This window comes from Nematolebias whitei, chromosome 2 (assembly GCF_014905685.2).
Source record: "Nematolebias whitei isolate Nwh7 chromosome 2, NemWhi1, whole genome shotgun sequence".
NCBI lineage: Eukaryota > Metazoa > Chordata > Actinopteri > Cyprinodontiformes > Rivulidae > Nematolebias > Nematolebias whitei.
Genome location: NC_056499.1, coordinates 18,816,276 through 18,839,149, shown reverse-complemented (window position 1 = coordinate 18,839,149; position 22,874 = coordinate 18,816,276). Strand labels below are relative to the sequence as shown.

The 22,874-nt window shown below is 39.0% G+C and overlaps 1 protein-coding gene across 1 annotated transcript in view; it reads right to left on the bottom strand.

Moving 5' to 3' along the window:
* smyd3 (SET and MYND domain containing 3) overlaps positions 1 to 20,495 on the bottom strand; it is a 52,134-nt gene extending 31,639 nt beyond the window's left edge. Inside the window, exon 1 of the mRNA XM_037693601.1 lies at positions 20,424 to 20,495. Coding sequence (XP_037549529.1) covers positions 20,424 to 20,495 — 72 coding nt within the window. The remainder of the gene's footprint in view (positions 1 to 20,423) is intronic.
* Between the last annotated feature and the right edge of the window lie 2,379 nt (positions 20,496 to 22,874).

Sequence of the window (22,874 nt, the reverse complement as noted above, 5' to 3'; positions counted from 1 at the left end):
CCTGCCAGGAGTCCAACAGATTCTTAAAGCCACTTAGAGAGGTCAAGGTCGAGAGCTTCAAATCTTGACCTCTCTAAGTGGCTTTAAGAATCTGTTGGACTCCTGGCAGGGACCAATGCAGACATGTTCCTGTTTTTAGTTTTATACATTTGTCTTGGAATCTAGCTGTTTTTTTTTTGTTTTGTTACCTTTTTTCCTTTTAGCCATCCTATTTGATGTATGAAAGCAGCAGACCAAGAAGTTATTTAAAGATGAAAATGTACCAGTGAGAGAGTCTGCGTGAAGTTAATGATGACCAGTTAACCAGTGAATACAGGGTGCAGTGGTGGGTACGGTAATTACAGCCAGTTATGAATTTTAGGGCACTGTGACAGACAGCATCCAGCATCTGCAAGGTGCTTGTAGGGGCGTTCAGGATGGGAGTCTGACAAAATGAAGATATAACACAATCTGCTGTCTTCCTTAGATAAATAACTTTTACTAATTGGCTTTTTATGTATGTGAATATTATTGAACAGTGCCCTGAGATGACTTCTGCTGTGATTTGATGCTATATAAACTGAATTGAAATTGAAATGAATTGATACTAAATTTTCAACACAGTAACATACTTATTCAAACAAATGTAAAAATATTGTGTAAAAAAATCTAGATGCAAATAACACACTATCTTAAGAATTTTTTTAATTGTAAAATCCAAAATGCATGTGTTTTCCCCACATTAAACTGACATTATCACCTCTTTAGCTATTTTAAATATTTTAAAACCTATGACAATTTTTTCCCCTCTCCATGCACCTCAGAGAAATGTGAGGTTGTACCAGAAACTACCAGTACTACACATTAGACATATTTTAAAAAGTGAGGGAAAAAGTGTTGAACTGTTGAATTATTCTGCACAGACATTGACAGTAAAATAAATAAATAAATAAAACTACTGGATGACAGAAATGTGTTTAAGAAGAAGAAACAAAAAACAAATAGTGCCATCAAGGACAATTTGCTTCAACTTCTAGCCTTAAAAAGTGTATAGAAATGCAAAAAAGGAATTATTTTTGTACATTGTACTATATACACATGTGTACACACAATATAGTGAACCAGTACAGTATATACTATGTGGTGTTTCTCTAATACACACATATCATCGGCCTCGGGCTGTTTGTAATCAAACTTGAGATTGCTCCCTGCTTCCTAATGACGTTATTTTGATTCTGATTCCTCATCATATCCTAAAGGAATAAGAAACGAGTCCACACGTTTTTGTCAACGTGGCACATTTTTAGCTGATAAGCAACCAAGCTGCTGCACCAAATCATGCACACTCACTCTCACTGAAACACACACGCATAAAGACACGACCAGATCCCATGAGTGGATGTATATACTGATATAGTGAAAATGTCGTTTAAGGCCAACACACAAGACACATGCACACAAAGCAATAACATGCAGCTGCGTGCACATTACAGCAAATCATTACAGCAAATGGAAAAAATGTGAATGTACCGGTGTATGCACTTTTCTTGTAACTTCTTTAAGACCAATAAGTCCATTAAGTCTGTCATTAGAAAGTAAAATGTCAACACCAAAGTCCTGTTTGGCGCAGAGTTTAGGAGAGACTTCAACTAGTGACAATTCAGTTTTGATTACCGATTGAATTATTTCTCCACAATGAATGTGAGTGAATGCAGTGTCCTCACAAAACAGTTGTGCACGTGCTTTAAGTTCATCACAGTTTCCAGAGCGGTCACTCTAAATCTGCCCAGATTTCTGCTGAATTTAGCCCTTGGCTATTTTTGCTCATCGTCCATCAGGGAAGGATTTGTAAAATAACACATTCCCAACTGAGCTGTCCTGTCTGGTAAAAGCTACATTTTTCATCTCATTAAGACGATTAAATGAATTTGTGTGTTCGTGACTCAAACTAACAGCATGTGCCATGGTATTATTGTAGTGATATCTGAACTACTGATGTTTTTATTTATTCAATTCAATTCAGAAATACTTTATTAATCCCAAAGGGAAATTATTTGTTGTTGTAACTCATTATCCTCGTTTCGTTAAGAGATGTTATAGATACTGATGGCTGTAGGCAGGAAGGATCTCTTGTAAAGGTCCGTCTCACAGTGGATCCGAAGAAACTGGCTGCAGATGCCATCCGATCCGTCCACCCACTCGGCTGGCCTCTCGGTTCCCCAGGGCTGCTGGGCAAAACTCCTCCCAGAGTGAAGGCCACTCCTCCCAGCAGCATGCCGAGCTGCTTGTAGCTGCGGACACCTGGCTGCAGGTGTCGGGGGACAATCTCGGTCCTTCTGCTGTTATGAGTCACGTTTCCTGCTAGTTCCAGGATCTCAGTGGTCAGGCACTCGAGCACAGCCGGCAGGGAGATGGAAATGCATCTACGGCACCTCCTTTTCAACTCATTTGAGATTTGGTGCTGTAGCCGAGATATTATTTAAGCTTTTGAGGTGTTAATCAGCTGCTCCCAGTTGTTAAAACAAACAAACAAACAAAAAAACACACAAAAAAAACCCCACCTTGTTGTCATGGTTACGCATCATAACAAATGTCCAAAACTAAAAACGTTTTAGTAAAAATCCTTCCAGCTGCACAACATCTGATACCAGAGGAAACAATCATTCAAAAAATGTGATTTACATCCAGAAAAAGAGGAAATAAAGTTTCCAAAAACAAAATCTCTGTATGAAAGTAACAGAGCTGCTCCAGCATGCAGCCAACCCGAGCGGCGCAATTCTAGAATATTCTAGATTTCTATAAATGGAAATAAAATAAATATTCCTGGGCGGCACGGTGGAGCAGTTAGTAGAGCTGCCACCTGTCAACGAGAAGCTCGTTTGATCGAATCATGACCTGGAGGGCATTCTGGGTGGCGTTTGCATGTTCTCTCCGTGCATGTGTGGGTTTTCTCCGGATACTCTGGTTTCATCCAACAGACCAAAAACATGCCTGCTAGACTGACTGGTAACTCTTAATTGTCACTAGGTTTGAGTAAGAGAGTGAATGGCTGTTTGTCTCGTTTGTCTCCATGTGTCCCTGTGATGGACTGGAGACCTGTCCAGGGTGTCCCCCGCTTCTCTCACAGTGACTGCTGCATATGGGGACCAGTGACCCCCGCGTTCTGAAAATGAAGACGCTGGTGAAGATAATGGATGGGTGGATGAAAATGTTCCAATATAAATGTGTTATATAGGCATAAAAATGCACTAAACAATTTTTTTTTTCTCATTACAGTAACTGTTCCTGGTATGGTAATTAGCACTGCAGAACAACGGCAACATATTGAGGAAGTTCTCAAACATGAAAGAAGACAGCGAGGAGTTCAACACACAGAGACAGTTGCTTCCACAAAACTTTCTTCCTCAAACTACTAATTCTCAGATATAATTTTCTATAACAGCAAAAGAAGCCAGAAAAATAAGCTAAGTTTACAACAAATAAGCAAGAATTAAGAAAAACAAAAAAGTAAGAACAAAGATCCACCTAGAAAGACAGTTTAAAGGGAAAGTTTTATAAAAGAAATGGGGTGAGAAACAATAAAATGAGCAGATCATCATTTCAGAGCAGCCCTCTTTGCAGGAAATCATTTTTTATTGCTTGACTGCTCGACCGTTGTCTGAATCAAAGGATGTTTTGAGGGGGAACAATGATTCCTCTTTCCACTTTACGTGAAGCATGCAATCGGCTATAAATGGGTTTTCTCATGAGTATTTCCTCCACCTTTAACCTTTATCAAAATTATTTCATTCTTGATACTTGGTAAAAACACTGAGTCATGCTCTATTAAAAAAAAAATTAAATGCTAAACCATCAATAGTGTCCTGATGCATGCTCAATAATCCAGGTAGATAAATTTAACCAGGTAAAGTCCAGTCGTCTGGATGGATTCTTCTTTGATGAAACGTTTTATCTTTTATCCAGAAGACTTCTTCAGGCTGAAGAAGTCTTTTGGATAAAAGACGAAAGATGTCAGTCAGGTGGAAACCCTGATGAGGGTGACGAGCATGCAGATGAGCTTTCCTGACAAGGTTTCTGACAGTTTGTGCAGAAATTCTTTGGTTATAAAAAACGATTGTTGCAGCAGCTGCCCGAGTGGCTGGACTCAAGACAATCTAGGAGGTGAAGATGCTGGATGTGGAAGTCCTGGGCTGGTGTGGTTAAACATGGTCTGCAGTTGTGAGGCTGGTTGGATGTACTGACAAATTCTCTGAAACTCCTTTGGAGATGGCTTATGGTAGAGAAATTAACAATCAATTCATGGGCAACAGCTCTGGTGGACATTCCTGCAGTAAGCATATCAATAATGTGTTATGTGTTGTCATCATTGTATGGGAACATATAATGATGAAATTGGCTCTCTGCATTTAACACATCCACCCCCAGGTGGCGCTGTGGGCAGCTATTGAAAGCACGCGGAGACCAATTGGGGATATGGTGTCCTGCTCAGAGACACCACGAGACGTGCAATGACTGGGGATCGAACCTGGGACTTTCAGGTCCCGAGTCAGCTGCCCTGCCTCTACCACATCTCGGCCCCCAACTGCAAGCTCCCTCAAAACTTGCAACTTCTGTGGTGTTGTGCTGTGTCACAAAACTGCACATTTTAGAGTGGCCTTTTATTGTGGTCAGCCTAAGGCACACCTGCACAATAACCATGCTGTCTAACCAGCATCTTGATATGCCACACCTGTGAGGTAGATGGATTATCTCGGCAAAGGAGACGTGCTCACTAACACAGATTCACACAAACGTGAATATTTGAGAGAACAGGGTCTGTTATGTCCATAGAAAAAGTCTTAGGTTGTTTTCACACCTGATAGTCCGGTAGACTCGGTTCGGTTCGGGACCAATATTCATGACCTTTTGTTTACATTTGAGCTGGTGCGTTTGCATTCACACTGCACTGTGCAGTCGAGTCAACCTGTTGAACCAACCTGTTCCCCCGCTCGTCTGAGGGGGCGCTGCACCAAGAACTACTGAAAGAAACGACACAAAAACCTCTGAAGACACGTCTTCTTCTTCTTCTGGAAATAAAAATAAAAACGAAGTGGCATCAAGTTTTAGCAGTTTTAGGAGTTATATTTTGTCATTTTTCAAAAATGGACTTAGCATGAGCAGAAGATGAGACAGAAGACCATGGAGAATATTGTTTTTCCACACAAGGCAGCTGACGGCTCCATATAAGGTAAGAGAAATGCGTGTTTGTCCTGTGGAGCGGGGTCCAGTCTGTTTACATTCACACTGTACTCGAACCGCGCTGGAGTTCGCTTCTACCGGACCAAGACCTAGGTTTTAGCATGGGCCAGAGTTCGCCTTTTTGTTACGTGACAGAGTTCGATGGCGCATTCACACCTCCCTAAACAAACCGGACTTTCTAGGAAAACAAGCTAGAGTTCGATTAAAGCGGACTAAACAGGGCTGGTGTGAATGCACCCTGAGATCTTTGAGTTCAGCTCATGAAAAATGGGAGCAAAAACAAAAGGGTTGCATTTATATTTTTGTTCAGTGTAGACAGACGGATGAATGACAACAAAAAACAATAAAAAATGTATTTTTATACAAAGAATTTGTGGAAAAGTTCTTTGAGAAGCTCCGAAGAACACTGCTGTAAGTAAAACTGCACACTTTGTCAATAAACCATTGAAGTTTTAAAAGTTTTCATTCTTTATGTATTTAAATGTACTATTTGTTATTATAATTTTTATACAATATATAATTTATTGCTGTTATTAAAAGCAAAAAATAAACTCAAGTTCTTCATCCTGTTGACCCCCTTGGTTGGACACCCCCTTTCCTCCAAAGAGCCAGAAAATTAGAGGAAACGGTACTTCTGTACACTTAGTGTTGCTGACTCCCAGAAGAAAATGTCAGCGCTGAATTGGGATCAGGCCATCAGCTGTATGCTCTAAAGAGAAAGCTCCAAGGCATACAAATAGATGCTTTGGACATGTTTTTAGACCAAAAACATTAGATGGTTGCCAAGTAACTGGTAATTCTGCTCTCATCAGTTTTCAGCTCTGGCATTACCATTCAGTCAGTCCCAGTGTCTCTCCACAGTCTTAAGATCTTATGCAAATTAATATATTCAACCTCAGGGTATCTTTAGAAATTGGAATGATATCAAGACACGGTACTTGCATAATGTCAGCAACTTGGTAGGAATCTAAAATCTCTGAACAGAAAAAAAACTCTAAAAGTAATCTCATAGCTTGTTAGCATTTGTTAATAAAATATATTAGTTGTTAAATCAAACTCTGCACAGTAAAATGTTAATCAAATGGGCTGTTTCTTTTTTTTATTTCAAATATAAAGATTGGTTAAAAAATCTCAGCCTGCGATCAAAACCTAATGAGTGACTTAAAAGTGCTGTTATTTGTTCTTTTATTTATTTTAGACAGACGGTTAGGCATCATTAGAGGCCCTCAACTTGATGATATATTTGCCTATTATTAAAAACCTTTTGTGTCTCACACCCACACATACAATCCCTGAGGTTGTAAAAGTACAATTATCTCCCACTCCAGGGTGACCATCAGGCTACAGGCCGAATGCTTCATCATATTATCTGTGTCAACCCATGTGTGTGTGTGTCTGTGTGAGAAACACTTTCACATTATCTGCACACCAACAATAGCCTGCCCATTCATAGGCTGTTTCTGTGTTTGGAATAGAGCAGATCATAACGGTAATAGTACTTTAATGACACAGATAGTGTTTAATCAATAGTCTGTCTTATAATGATATCATATCCTGTTCAGCTGAAAGACACGTCTACATGCAGCTCTGCAGACCATCATCAACAAACTTTTAACAATGCCAAAAAGCCCTAACACACACACACAAACACACACACAGTCTGATCGGCTGAAAAAAGTACCATATTTTTCGTCCTATAGTTGCAGTTTTTTGCATAATTTACATGCCCAGCGACTTACACTGAAGCGACGTATTTGTGGCTTTTCCCTCATATTTATAAACCAATTTTAGGTTGAGATATGACCATTTTCATTCATTCTGACTGAAAATATTGAACATTACAATTTTCAGCCGCTAGATGACACTCGAGTAGTACGGCATGCCATTGTCTCATGTAATAGGTAAAAGTGGCTATTAATGACACAATCAGCTTGCCATAGATGCCACCATCATCTGCCTGGAGCAACCGTCAAATCAGCTTTAATTCGCTGCACCACCCCCGCGAAATGCAGCTAATTTGACCATTGAAGTGCATTTATCAAGTAAAAGTTCAACTGAGACACACCTTTACTATAATTTCAAGCAAACAAATGATTGTTTTTAGGTGGTTATCTTGTTAAATTTGGAAGAAATGCACAGCGAGTCGCCCTCTGCGCATTCCTGTTTCCACGTATTGGCTTTTAAAATGCAGCAGATTTGACCGTCAAAGTGCATTTATTAAGAAAAAGTTAGACGGAGACATATCTTTGCTATAATTTTGATCAAAAATTGTTAATCGTGTTAAATTCAGTTCTCCCGTGCACGCCTCCGCGGTTGTCATTTGGCAGCCCATCGATTTTTGGCACAACACCGGCCCACATTTCCAGGTTCGGCCCACATTTCTGGGTTCGGCCCATATTTCCGGGTTGTCAGCGATAATGCATAACAAACGCGACGCATAAGCGGTGAATCACAATAGATGTGATGTATATGGCGAAGCGTCGTACTGTATTTGTGGATTTTTCCACTTTATTAGACATATTTGGACTGATGCGACTTATAGGGCGGTGCGACATGTACGGCGGAAAATACGGTAAGCACAGTAGAGGGGATTTGTGAAAAAAAAAAAGCCTTGAAATTTAGTAAATTTTATATTTTATCATGTAAAAGAACCTATAACCACTTGCTAATCTTCATTCACCAAAGAAAACCAAATTTAGATTCCTTTCATGAGTTGCAAAATGGGATTGTTTTATACAAATCCTCTTTTTTTCTTTACACATTACTTGATTGGGTTAACCTTTATTTGGATTTTTATGAGCCATTGTTGCATATTCAGTGACCTTTAAATGAATCATGTAATAAAAAGCCCATAAAAGAAAGAAATACTGATTAGATGTGACTGCGCCATGTATGTTCTTTCTTATCACACACCCTCCTGTGTGCCCTTACACAAATGCACACACTTAGACTGCACAGGTATCCTCATAATAAATGTCTACATATCATTACAAATCAAACATTACACAAATTACATTGCACAACGTGTTTCCATATTCCGTTTAAAACAAAGCAAATCTTTACAAAAAGGAAAAACTTAAATCATAACTTAATCTCATCAAAAACTTTAAAGAAATCGCTTGAAACTCCTCAAGTCACTTTTATTTTCTGCTGGAGTGTGTTCACACACAATCAGCAAACCTGTGTGTTGTCATCCGTGAGTTATCATACGAGTTTACCGACTGTGTCTTCATAGCTGTGCATAACAATGCTTACCACCAAGTTCTGTGTCCCTGTATATAAAGCAACATTTACTGAGGTGTAATGCAATCTGCCACTGATTTAACACCCCTGTTTGTTTCCTCTGGTGATAAAGTAGTGCCTTGGGCCATAAGTGCATGTAGAAAACAATGTGTGTACAAAAGCTGTGGTGATGAAATGGTGTAAAGAAAAAATGAAAATTACAGTCATCCATCTCATACCGTGCACCTGCATGTGCACATAAAAAAAACACAAACAGAAATGAAAAACGGAGTGAAAAGAAGCTGCAGCCACTCAGAAAAAAATAGAAGTTTAACTTAAAAAATCAGGACAGAAATAGATAAAATGACTTTTTTTAAACAGCTCATACTGTAAATCTCTTTGGCTCTGATGGGAGCAGATCAGCTTGGAATCAGATTTTATTAATTTCTGTGGGACTCGTTATAGCAAACAAAAAGTTAGAATTTTACTCAAAAAGAGAATGTGTGCATTTATGTAAGTGGGGCACGACTATAGACAGAAAATATGAAACACAAGAAGAACAGATGGCGCTTACTCCAATAAGAACAATGATTATAATTACATTTGATTACTAATAGTGTTTAAAATATTGTAAAATGAAAAAATTTTAAACTAGCTTGGTAAAGGAGTCAGTGTCAAAACAGCCTCTGTAGTTTCTTGTTTGATGACCCAGAATATGTCCAGAACCAGTGAGCTTTGGTCAGACCCAAAAGGACTGGAATCACTCCAATTAATGCTGTCCAGTGGTTTATAAACTAAAAGAATAAATATCCTAAAGGAGAATTAGTTACAATGTTTGATTAATTAATTAACTGCTCTGAGAAAAAAAACTTCCTACCCAGTTGAAATATAACAGTATAATAAATATTTTTGAATTGTGTACTTGTTTCTTTGATCTATTTCAAAGAGTAAATAGTAAAAGAGTGAAGCTCCGTGAATAAAAAGCTACACAGCTATTTATTATTCATTCAGTGGGTGCGTCCTCAACAGAAATGTGATCTCACATATTATTCATATTATTCAATAATTCACTTATTTATTTTGATTTGTTTTTTAATTTGCAGAGAACAAATGCAACAAACTGAACCTAAACTCTTACTGATTGTTACCCTGAGAAAAGACAAAGTTATGTCAACACAACACAACGCACAGACACACACCGATCCAGGATACTTAATTAGTGAAACTCTGTGGCTGATATTTTTGTCTCAGGAACAAACCCTAACCCTGAGGAGACGAGGAGGTATGCAGACAACATAAAGACAAATTATATAACGACAGGGTAGGAAAAAAATGATGACTTGGAAACAACAAAAAAATAGAAGCAGATTAAGACAAATGAACAAGAAACACAAAGTAATCACACTGACAAAAGAAATGCAAAAGACTACAGATGCAGTGAACAAAGAACCACAGAGTTATTAAATTAACCAAAGCTGAAGCCGGAGATAAAGCTAGTCTGCATGTCGTTAGCCTTTAGTTTATTGATTTAATAGATTTAATTTGGACATTCTGCCTTATTTAAGATGTTGTATGAATGACATCATTTAATCTCCTAATAAATACATTAATTAAAACAATGTCCCCAGAAAGGCCTTAATGATTTATTGTGCACTCTTTCAGCTCAATTTCACTTCAGTTTGTTTAGAAAACCTTTTCACAAGTGAAGGAAACGTGACTTCAGGCAACAGGCACGTCTTTCTCAACCCTTTGTCACAGTTTTAAAATGGGGGGAAAACTAGTATTCAGCAAACTTGCTGTGTATTCCTGAAACTTAGGGCTTGCCCTTTTAGGGCTATAATATAAATTATAAAATCATTGTACAGAAAATGTATAAACATTACAGGATCTGATGGGTAATGAAAAGGATCGCCACACTTTTCATTCAAAGTGGGACAAATGAATCATTACACAACACAAATATACTGGATGGTTGTATGGAGACAGAGTTGAGGGTTGTTGCATAAAATTAATGCACTTCTGTGATGACAGCAGAAGTATTCCCAGCACTGAATAGATGTATGTGTGTGCCAGAGGCAGCCAGCACAGTGGAACATCCCACACTAACATGATGCTATTGTACTTTAGCTGATTCAGCAATGCTGGCTTGCAATGTAAAATCAAACAGTGAGACAGCTCTAAGCCGCATGGTCATTTTAAAATAGTAAAGGTGAACAATGAAGAAGTAATGTCTTTTAGAGCTAATATAGCTTGTTGCTGTGTGAATAGAGTTCAGTTTACAGCCTAGGACCTGTGGGTAGGCCTGTCGCAATAAACAATAAATCAATTAATCGCATGATAAATGAAAATTATCAACCTCATTTTCATTTATCGGCTTTATCATTTCTTTGTGTCTCTCTTTCTACTTAAGACACTGGATGACAAAAGGCTCAACTCTGGTGCTCTTCACTGAGCCTTCCCTCTCTCTTTTCTCCTTAAAGTCCATTTTAACTGTCCAAAATCGTGTTTTTGGATCAATAAAAGCAGCTAAGATGAGAAGCTAAGCTACAAGCTAATCGAACAGGCCGACCTCGGGAAAAAAACCCTCTGTTTTGTCAAAGCTCCAAAATTCACGGTTGAAACCCGTGCCTTCGTGTAAAAAGTTTTTCTCTGCAAATACAAGCTGAGAACTTGTTTACTGATTTTTTTAATTAAAAGTTTTGTGTGAAAAATGCTTTGCTAAAGAGCTCAAACCACATCAACTGTGTGTCATTTTGAGAACCGAAGAGAAACAGCCCAGGTCACCAAGGGGTCTCTCGTCTATTTTTCTTAAAGAGACACGCTGCTCGCTCTCTCACTGTCCATCCTTCGGTTCAAAGTCTTATGACTGCCATCCGGTGGTCAAAAAAAGTTACTACACACAAAACAAATTAAACATTTCTTCTTAAATTTGACAATAATGACTGATTATTGTCAAATTTCAATCAATATTATTGTTTATCGCAATAATTTCTGAGAAAATTAATCGTCCAGCAAAATTTGTTATTGTGACAGGCCTACCTGTGGGGTGAGACAAGGGTACTGATAACAGCTTCTTATCAGATTATCAGATGAAGCTATTGAAGTCAAAGATGAACAGAAAATCACCTCCTGAACCTGTTGCCATAATATTAATGCAGCAGTAGATGGAGAAAGCCTTAAGATTTCAAAGAGGTCATGAACTTTTTACAGTACAAAATAATTCTCCCATTTCAAGCATCCAATACCACCAATGGAAATCCCTTTAAGATCTTTCAGATTTACACCTTTATGCAGACTTGTGTGTCTCAAATGTAGTATTTACTAACTTTCACACACTTCCTTGTATGTGTCAGCTGAATAAACCAAACAAGGACGAGATGAAATAATTATTTGCACCCAGCAGTAGAGTTTCAGAGGTAATAAATTGTTTCATTAATACACCTGGTAAACAGGATGAAAGTTTGGATTTTGATTGCTATTCCATTTAAATTGTTATTGTCTGAGAATTTAAGCCTGTAGCTCCTTTCCCAAAGCTGCCCTGCAGTACAGCTGCAAAGATGAGCCCCTCTGGTTGTTCATAAATCAGCGATCAAGCCATGCCACATCCCCCAGTTTCTTTTTGTTAAATAAATGAAGCCGATATTCCTGAACCATATAGCATGGAGTGAAACAGTGGCATTGACATGGAGCACTACGCATAAAGTGTGCCTTGCACATCTTCATCTATAAATCCTGCGGCCAGCAGGTTGTTCAGTTGTCTGTCATCACACTCTTGCCCCATGTCAGCTTAACCTAACATATATTGACCATAACAGTGGTAGGTTGGCTTCCACCCATCTTGGTTTTGTCCTGAATCATACCGCAATGACAACAAGGTATCTCAGGCCCACTGAAAGCATGATATCATCTGGGTGTTTGATAACCCTTCTTAAAAATAATGTAACTACTTATAAAAACATATAGGATTCTTAGAGAAAAAAGGAAAATAGCTTTGCTTTCTAAACTGTTATATATATATATATATATATATATATATGTCAGACAAAAACTGTATAAACATAATGAGAAATGATGGAGAAAAAAGGAGAGGACTGACAGAACAGAGGTAAAAGCAAAGCTATAACATGTAAGGGGAACAACAAAAGAGAGAGAGAATAGATGAAAATGGATCTGAGAACAGTTGGCTCTAGTTTCAACCAGCAGCTTCAAACAGCATGACAGGTCCTTCCTGCAGGCAGGACTGGCCTAAACCTTTTGCTCAGAGTGGTCAAACAAATAACCTTTCAGTTTCAACATCACAGAGTCGCTGCTTCCATCCTCGACCAGAAAATAAAGACATCCATTGTTCCCTCTCTGTTTGCCGCCTTGTTCCACATAATGACTCTACCTACAACTTGGTGGAAGCCTGTATCCAGAGCAAATCCATCACTGGACTTTACAATGTGCTCATTTTATTATAGACCACCCAATAAGATTCATTTCAGACAAACCACTTTGTGATCTTATCAGTAATAAAGAACTGTTGAGTTTGAGTGCATTGTACTACTTTGTTGGCTACTTTTACCACTTTACCCCAGTGCAGTAATTCTAGAAAAAACTTAGAAATCTACTGAAAGTCCTGTGTGTGTTGTGTAGGGTGCTACACAGAGCAGCAATTTATACGATCCACAGAGCCACACACACACAAGCTGTGAAAAACCCTGAGCTGCAGCTGCCGTGATAAACCATGTCATCAACAGGGATTCAATCTGTAGTAAAAATGACAGTAGATACAGAAAACAACAGGTGAAAAAGTGACATCAAGGTTCTTTATTGTCATTCGCATCACATGTGGTACATGAGGTGGGAAGAAATTGTGTACTCAAGTTTCCAGTTACACCCAAAAATAGCAACAATATAAAATATTAAAACAAGAAACAGTATACAAGGATCTAAGATACACCCAACAGCAGCCTGAACATGTGTCTGTCATTTATAAATCATATAACAGGAGAGAAATACATATTCAACTTCTTTGCTTTATATATGACTTTATTTCCAATCTAAAGTTTTATGTATCAGGGCATAATAAATTAACTGGTCTTTAATATTCATTCAACTAAAACAAAAAACAAAGCCAAAATGAAAAAAATGGATGTGCAAAGGAAGCCTACCATTTCTGCTTCTGTGTGATTTAAGAGGAAAAGCAGCAGCCAGGTGAAGCTTTTCAGGTGATGCTTTTATGTCCCCCCCCACCCCCCACAAGATAAATAATAAAAACAAAAAAAAAAAATGTCAGAGAGCATGAAAGAGTAATGAACTGCATGGAAAGATAATATTATATGTAGCCTATAATCTTGTTTATTTAAAACATATACATACCTAAATAATTTAGTAATTCAAATTTATTGCCTCTATCTCCTCAAAAACCTTGAACAAATTATCTCGTATTTTTCTCATCTCTCCTGATCCCCCCCCCTTGGGCCCCCCCCCCCCCATCTCCCTTTCCCTTGCTCTTTTTCAGCTCACAGGCCATTACTTCAGAGAGTTATCAGCCGATTCAGCAATACAGCCATGGGATGATGAAAGGATGAAGGGGTAAAAAAAAAGGAAGTGGGGGATGGAGAGTGTGATGAGCAGAGATTGTGATGTGAAATCAAAGATCAAAAGACCTCCAAGCACTGAAATGTCAGCTAACGTGGGGAGTCAAGCCCACCAGCAGACAGAAGGAGAGGGAGACAGGTTTATAGTTTCACAGCCACAAGTTTGAAATGAATTCTGGAGTTTGGAATGTTTCAAAACACAATTTTAACAGACTGAAACGAGGGAAATTCATCTTTTGATAATGATGTTTATGATTCATTTTATTATGCAGCTCATGTGCTCATTAATTATTCAAATTGGTTCAAAACACCAAAGTCCATGCTCAATAACCCAGGTCCAGATGACCTGACTGAACAGTGTTGGATTTTATACGTGGATTATTGAGCTTGGACTTCGGTGTTTTGAACCAGTCTGACATGTCGACGAGGGAGAGGGCGTGCCCCAGAGACCATCTTAGCACCAACATAACCGTTTATGTTCCACTTTGGAGTAGGCTGTTGGTGGAGAACCAGTTTGTTTGGTGTTTCCTCAGACTGATGAAGCCCTTCGGATGGAGGGCGAAACGTCTCAGCACAAAAAAGAAAATGCCCAGATGAACTGAGTGAACATTGTTGGTTTTTCAAATTGGGATAATTTTAAGTCAGAAAAGTGTGATTGATCGGTCAAATAAGATTTCTTATTTTCAACTCTGTCCAGCGGTCACTCAGCTTCATCTCCCCTCCGTGTCCTCATTTCTGCCCAGCTCTCACAAACGGCAGAAACAGTCTGTGTCTCCTCACCTGAGAAAACAAGATGTCCTTGACTTCCAAGGACAGTAGAGCACTGTGTGTGTGTGTGTGTGACGTAGATGAAAAGCATCATATGACAAAAACACAACCGTAACACACATACATGTATATTTATCAGGACACTCACACGCTCTCAGACCAGTCAGTGTAAGGTGATTGTCATTACGAGACATTGCTGCCTTGTGTTAAAATTGGATTACCTGCAGCCTGAAGCTGCATGACATTCTCAAGACTGATGAGTGCATCTGAACTCTGGGCAACAAGCGATTTCATAAAACTAACGCACTTACACACGTTGCCTGTAGGGCTGACCATTCATCAACCAACCGCTGCCTTTTTTAATCACAAATTAAGGACTGGTGGCTCGTCGGTCACACGTCGTTTGAAAATGTTCTTATTATTGTGAAACGTGTTCTTTAGTCAAAAACTGAACATTGAACCCATGAAGGTACTTTTAAGTAGTTCATAATCACATATAGTCATTGAGTGTCCATGTAGTCTCATGATGACACATTTGCATCCTTGAAACTGGTGGCAAATTAATTTCCTGTGTTGAAAGCAGAAAAATGAACCCACAACAAATACTGACACGAGGCAAGGACAGGCATGGTGCTCTGTGAGGCCAATTTCACGTGATTTCATCACTCGGGAAAATGCCAACACTGACCTTTAGAGAAGCCGAGACACGCATAATCTGGTTGAACTAAATCTAAAAACCCAGGCGTGGCAGCAGCTAAAGACGAGATAAACGAGTGGCTGCTGTGTGTTAGGTGTGCACATGTACATGCAGAGCACATTAGTATTCAGAAAGAAAAAACAGAGACAAATAATATGTTTGGAAAAAAGAGCTACTGTACATTCATTTTCTTACTTAAATATACCACAAACTAGATTTCATGAGTGTTTTTCACCCCAGTGCTTATTAACACTGCTTGAAACGTTTTCCCTCTCTAACACACGATGAATACTCGGGGGGGGGTCACAGATGGAGTCAATTAAAGGAGCTCCTGATTGTAATTATAAAATATTAAATATACAAGCCCAGAGAGACAGCACGTTTGTGTTTGTCCCTCCTCCCTCTGTCAACTTTCCCTCCTACCTTTTTACACTCTTTTTATCTCCACCTGGGGGTGTTTCCAGGGAGGGGCTCATGAAGTCCTACATTCTCTTTTGCTATCTCTAAGAAGCAAAATCCAGCTATCGCTGACACTACACAATTTAAATATATATTTGGTTATTTTTCAAAAATATACAGTACAATGGTAAATACAATGAGAATGAAAATAAAAAATAAATTAAATATGGTAATAAACCAGTTATAAAAGACAAGAAAATGGCTAATGTTAGAAATTGCTTCTACTCTCCACTATTAGACTTGTAAAATTTGAAACAAAAAGCTCAAGAATATCCCAAACTACGGTATATCTTTTGTTTTGCAAACTGTCAAAATACAAAATGTTAAGTAAACTCTTTACAAAATTAAAGATATATTCCTAAAAGAAAGTGTATATGTTATGCAGTACATTTTAACAAAGACACATGATCTGTTAGCACTCAGAGTATGTGGTGACGACATCTACGACATCAAATTTCAACTCAATACCTGCAAAACTGACTGAATAGTCATCACTTTGTGTTTCTAATGTTGACTAGCTGTGACATCCAGTTGACTACAAAAGTTAGTAGTAGATGAGGTGAGCATCACATTACTTTTTAAGAATTTCATTAAAATATGTCAAGTGGTTCATGAAATATTTGGCAATAACCAGCTCTGGCAAACCTAAAAACAAGTACAACACAATTGTCCCACAATAAGAATGAGCACTTGTGAAATCAAGTTACACTAGATTTTCATAATCCTTCAGGTGCTGCAACAGAACTTGATATCCCGAGGGGCAGAGACATTTTCTTAAGTTTATTTATCTGGGAAAAACTGCAACACCTAAGCAGTGAACTGCAGTCAATAGGCTGCACATTAAACATTAGACCCACTATCTGTGTTACCTGGAGTCAGGCTCCCAAAGGGTTAGTCAAGCTGTTATGAAAAGATTTTTGAGAAAACGTCTCAGGATGTTTGCTGACATACCAGTAGTTGTGGTGCCACTGGGCTCCAGTCAGGCATGTGTTTGCACAGAATATAAATTTGTTACATCTCATGAATGCAGTTATCATCCCTTAAGGTTGTTAAAAGTAAAAATGCTGCAATCTTTGCCTGAAAAAAGAAGGTAGGAAACAGAATGCCTGGTAGAAAATATATATATACAGGTCCTTCTCAAAAAATTAGCATATTGTGATAAAGGTCATTATTTTCCATAATGTAATGATAAAAATGAAACTTTCATATATTTCAGATTCATTGCACACCAACTGAAATATTTCAGGTCTTTAATTGTTTTAATACTGATGATTATGGCATACAGCTCATGAAAACCCAAAATGCCTGTCCCAAAAAATTAGCATATTTCATCCCACCAATGAAAGACAAGTGTTTTTAATACAAAAAACACCAACCTTCAAATAATCATGTTCAGTTATGAACTCAATACTTGGTCGGGAATCCTTTTGCATGAATGACTGCTTCAGTGTGTCGTGGCATGGAGGCAATCAGCCTGTGGCACTGCTGAGGTGTTATGGAGGCCCAGGATGCTTCGATAGCGGCCTTAAGCTCATCCAGAGTGTTGGGTCTTGCGTCTCTCAACTTTCTCTTCACAATATCCCACAGGTTCTCTATGGGGTTCAGGTCAGGAGAGTTGGCAGGCCAATTGAGCACAGTAATACCATGGTCAGTAAACCATTTACCAGTGGTTTTGGCACTGTGAGCAGGTGCCAGGTCGTGCTGAAAAATGAAATCTTCATCTCCATAAAGCTTTTCAGCAGATGGAAGCATGAAGTGCTCCAAAATCTCCTGATAGCTAGCTGCATTGACCCTGCCCTTGATAAAACACAGTGGACCAACACCAGCAGATGACATGACACCCCAGTGACTGTGGAAACTTGACACTGGACCTCAAGCAATGTGAATTCTGTGTCTCCTCTCTTCCTCCAGACTCTGGGACCTTGATTTCCAAAGGAAATGCAAAATTTACTGTAATCAGAGAACATAACTTTGGACCACTCAGCAGCAGTCCCAGGCGAGATGCTTCTGACGCAGTCTCTTGTTCAAAAGTGGCTTGACCTGGGGAATGCGGCACCTGTAGCCCATTTCCTGCACACGCCTGTGCACGGTGGCTCTGGATGTTTCTACTCCAGACTCAGTCCACTGCTTCCGCAGGTCCCCCAAGGTCTGGAATCGGCCCTTCTCCACAATCCTCCTCAGGGTCCGGTCACCTCTTCTCGTTGTGCAGCGTTTTCTGCCACACTTTTCCCTTCCCACAGACTTCCCACTGAGGTGCCTTGATACAGCACTCTGGGAACAGCCTATTCATTCAGCAATTTCTTTCTGTGTCTTACCCTCTTGCTTGAGGGTGTCAATGATGGCCTTCTGGACAGCAGTCAGGTCGGCAGTCTTACCCATGATTGCGGTTTTGAGTAATGAACAAGGCTGGGAGTTTTTAAAAGCCTCAGGAATCTTTTGCAGGTGTTTAGAGTTACGTCGTTGATTCAGATGGTTAGGTTAATAGCTTGTTTAGAGAACCTTTTCATGATATGCTAATTTTTTGGGACAGGCATTTTGGGTTTTCATGAGCTGTATGCCTTAATCATCAGTATTAAAACAATTAAAGACCTGAAATATTTCAGTTGGTGTGCAATGAATCTGAAATATATGAAAGTTTCATTTTTATCATTACATTATGGAAAATAATTACCTTTATCACAATATGCTTTTTTTTTTTTTAGAAGGACCTGTATATGTTAACTCAACAAATAGCCCCTATAGAAAAAGGTACAGCCCTAATAGTTCATTCTATGGGATTTAAACACAATATGGCAATAATATGTTGGAGGTTAGAATATCTGCGCTTAGCGTTTGGATTAAAAATAATTTCAATGGCGGAGCAAAATACACTCAAAAGTTGTTGGGTTTTTTTCTCAAAATGTGTTTGCAGTCAAACAGGTAATGTGATTGTGTATTTACTGTTAACCTGAGCTGTTATTACCCACTCAGGCTTTATTTGTCCTCTTTGTGAGAGCTAACGAAGGTATCATGGGAGCAGGAACTGATAACCCACAGGGCTGAACCAATATTAGACTCTACAGTGCAATGCTCGCTCCAGAGCTGAGCTAACACACAAACACACACACACACACACAGCTTTGCTATTTTTTAAACATGGCTAAACGTCAAACTGGATTCTAAAAGGATGGGGAGAGGGTCATGGAATAGTCAAATCCTACTGAATTAGTGTATATTTTCAATAAATAAAGTTTTATTGTCACTGTACGCATTGTACTTCATCTCTGAAATGTCACACTAGATTTTTCAAAAGCATCTTTTGGTTAAAAAAAAAATAGTAATATAATTTCCATTTATTTAATGGTTTAGGAAATACTGCAATTCATGTCAGACATTTAAAAAAAAAGACTTCTGGTCTACAAAAACTTTATGGCTCAGTAAAACGATGACTTCATTTTTAAGATGTTGGGATGTGATAAAAACATTTAGTTCTTATAGTAATGACTGCAAATATTAAATGCAATGTAAGCAGCAAAACTACAGAATTTGAAAAAGAAAATTATATTGGAACTTTTGCTGGACAGTGCCACAGTTGAGGTTGCAAGTTCGAGCCCAGGTTACGTTATGAAGGTCATCCAGTGTAAAACAACTGCCAAATCTTTTATGCGAGTTCACTCAATGTGGCGATCCCTGCAGTAGTTAGCAGCCAAAAAAGAGGGGAGGAAATGAATCTTTGCAACATAAATACCAGATATACTTTAATCACAATTGTTTTGTGGGATTTTTTAAAAATATGCTAATAGTTTGAATGCAAAAAAAGATACTCTCTACTATGTGAAAAGACTGCACATTTCTATGTTAAGTTATAGCTAGTTGTTGAATTAAGAAATATGGGTCTTGTCTGGGGCGGCACGGTGGAGCAGTTGGTAGAGCTGCCGCCTCTCAGTGAGAAGGTTGCCAGATCGAACCAAGGACCTTTCTGGGTGGAGTTTGCATGTTCTCTCCATGCATACCTGGGTTTTCTCCGGTTACTCCAGTTTCCTCCCACAGACCAAAAACATGCACGTTAGACTGATTGGTAACTCTGAATTGTCCCTAGGTGTGAGTGAGAGAGTGAATGGTTGTTTGTCTCGTTTTTCTCTATGTGTCCCTGTGATGGACTGGAGACCTGTCCAGGGTGTCCCCTATCTTTCATATAGCTGGATATAGGCACCAGTGGCCCCCATGACCCGGAAAGGAAGAAAGGGGTAAAGATAATGGATCTCATCTGATTACTCCTATAATGTTCCTGGTCATCTTTGCTTAATCATGCTAAACTCTAGGTTGTACTACGCCTTTAAATCATCATGATGTATAAACTAAACGCCAACTACACACCTATTTCTGCCAGTGGTTTGTTCGTTTGTAAAAAAAAAAATAACATTTTTTTAAGTACATACGTACATAAATACGTGTACGTACTACGTATGTTCGTATGTTTATCCATTTATTTTCTGTACATGCTTGTTCCTGTCAAGGTTTGTGATGGGCTGGTGCTTATCTCCAGTCACTGGGTGAGAGGTGAGGTACATCCTAGGCAGGTCGTCAGTTCACGACAGGGCAACATATAGACAAACAATTCAAACAACCGTTCATGCTCGCAATCACACCTAGTGTCAAGTAACCAATTAACCAAATATGAATGTTTTTGCACTAAGGGAGGAAACCAGAGCACCCAGAGAAAACTTGTGTATTCATGGTTAGAACACGCAAATTTGACACAGAAAGGCCACAGAGAGCGTTCAAACCTACATCCTTCTTGCTGCAAGGCAAACTGGCCTGGCTCGAACAGAGCACCAACAACAGAGTGTTACAGGGAAGAGAACCTGAACAATGTTATTATTATTCTTGTGTCACAAAACCTTTCAACACAGAGTAAAATGTAAAGTGCGGAACTAATGGAAGGTCAATATCTCATTGCTTAAATACAACCAGTGTGTAACCAGTGTCTCAGCTCAGATGCAGTTCCTCAACCTGCCATCATATCTATTAGACAGGTTAATTTGTGAGATAACCTGCTGCAGGAATCTCCCTTTATTAGCAAATTGGGGCATTAAACAAAGTATACAGACATGTAAATGTGGATAATTTACAAGTGTCTATCCCAGTACAAACCCATCTGAACCACTATAGGAGGGTAATAGCTGAAGAAGCTGAAGCGACCGAGAAATGAGCCGTCACACCACGATGGATGATAAAGGAGACAGGAGAGACTGGCTGCTAGAGCTGGAACCACAAGCTGCTCATTAAATGAACCCTACCCCCAGCTCTCACTCTCACAACACCTAGAGAGCACACATGCATTAAAAAAAGGTCTATATGCTACAAGACAATGCTGTCCAAAATCACATCTCACAATTAAACACATTAAATGTATTCATAATTATGCAATGTTCAATTTCTTCTTCTCCAGTGTTTGATTTTCCTGTGCACTCTTATTCTCCAGCTCCCATCTTGACATCTCCTAACCACTTTAATTTACCATTGACTATTTCCATTTCTTCTTTACCATCTTCTCTCTTTCTGTCTGCTTTTCTCCTTTCCTATCTTTTAACCATATGCCACTCATTGTCTGCCTTTCTTTTTCTTTCCAACTCCCCTATTTATTTTCATTTTTTACCTCTCCCCAAGCACCCACACACCAGCATCCAATCTGTCAATTAAGTAAAACAGTTTTTATTCTCCCTTCGCATTATACTTTCTGTGACTGCATTCACAATGAACTCAAAGTCATTACACTAAACTGCATGTGTGGTGTGTGTGTGTAATTTTGCAAAGCTTAAGCTAATTAGGTAGTGCCTATGGAACTGCCTGCTACAATAGTAGATCAGGAAAATTCTGGCAAGATAAGGCAGAGCATGCCAACACAGAGAGGCACGGATTATGTTAATGACTTCACATGTACCAAACGAGCAAACACAAGTAATAATAATACGTTTTATTTGTAAGCGCCTTTCTAGACACTCAAGGACACTTTACAGAGGTAAAACAATGCAATACAAAATCACAAGCACAATAAAATTGAGAAATAAAAACAAGTAAAAATGGCCAAAGAAATGTCCTAAGTTTTGAGTCGTGATTTGAAAGTAGGAAGATGCAAATGTTTGGTGGAAGAGAGGTCCAGAGTTGGGGAGCAGAGTGGTAAAAAGCTCTGTTTCCCCTGGTGCTGATGTGGACGAAGGGCACGATGAGGTGGCAAGAAGAGGAGCAGCCGAGTGAGCGGGAAGAGGTGGTGATGTGCAGGAGATAAGATGGATGAGGGGCGAAGTTGTGCATGGCCTTGAATGTGTACAGTGGAATTTCAAAGTGAACTCTGAATATGTCAGGAAGACAGTGGAGTTCCTGTAGAACTGGGGTACTGATGCGACCTGATGAATGTTAGACCATTTGCAGCTTCTGGAGGGTTTTTTGAGGGAGGTCACAGAAGAGGCATACAATAATCAATATGAAACATAAAAAGACTATTAGCAAGGATGGAAGTGGTACACGAGGCAAGGGAGTGGTGGAATTGATTAATATTCCATAGGTGGAAATATGAAGTCCTGATAGTCCTGTCGCGATAAACAATAAATCAATTAATCGCATGATGAATGAAAAGTATCTACCTTATTTTAATTTACCGGCTTTATCGTTTCTTCGTGTCTCTCTCTTTCTACTGAAGACATGGCTCAACTCCGGTGCTCTTCACTGACCTCTCCCTTTCTCTTTTCTCCTTAAAATCTGTTTTAACCGTCCAAAATCGCGTTTGTGGATCATTAAAAGCAGCTAAGCTGAGAAGCTAAGCTACGAGCTAAGCTAACAGGCAGACCTCAGGAATAAACCTACATCTTGTCGAGCTCCAAAATTCACAGTTGAAATGGTGCCTTCATGTAAAAAGTTGTTTTTCTCTACAAAAAGAAGCTGAGAACTTG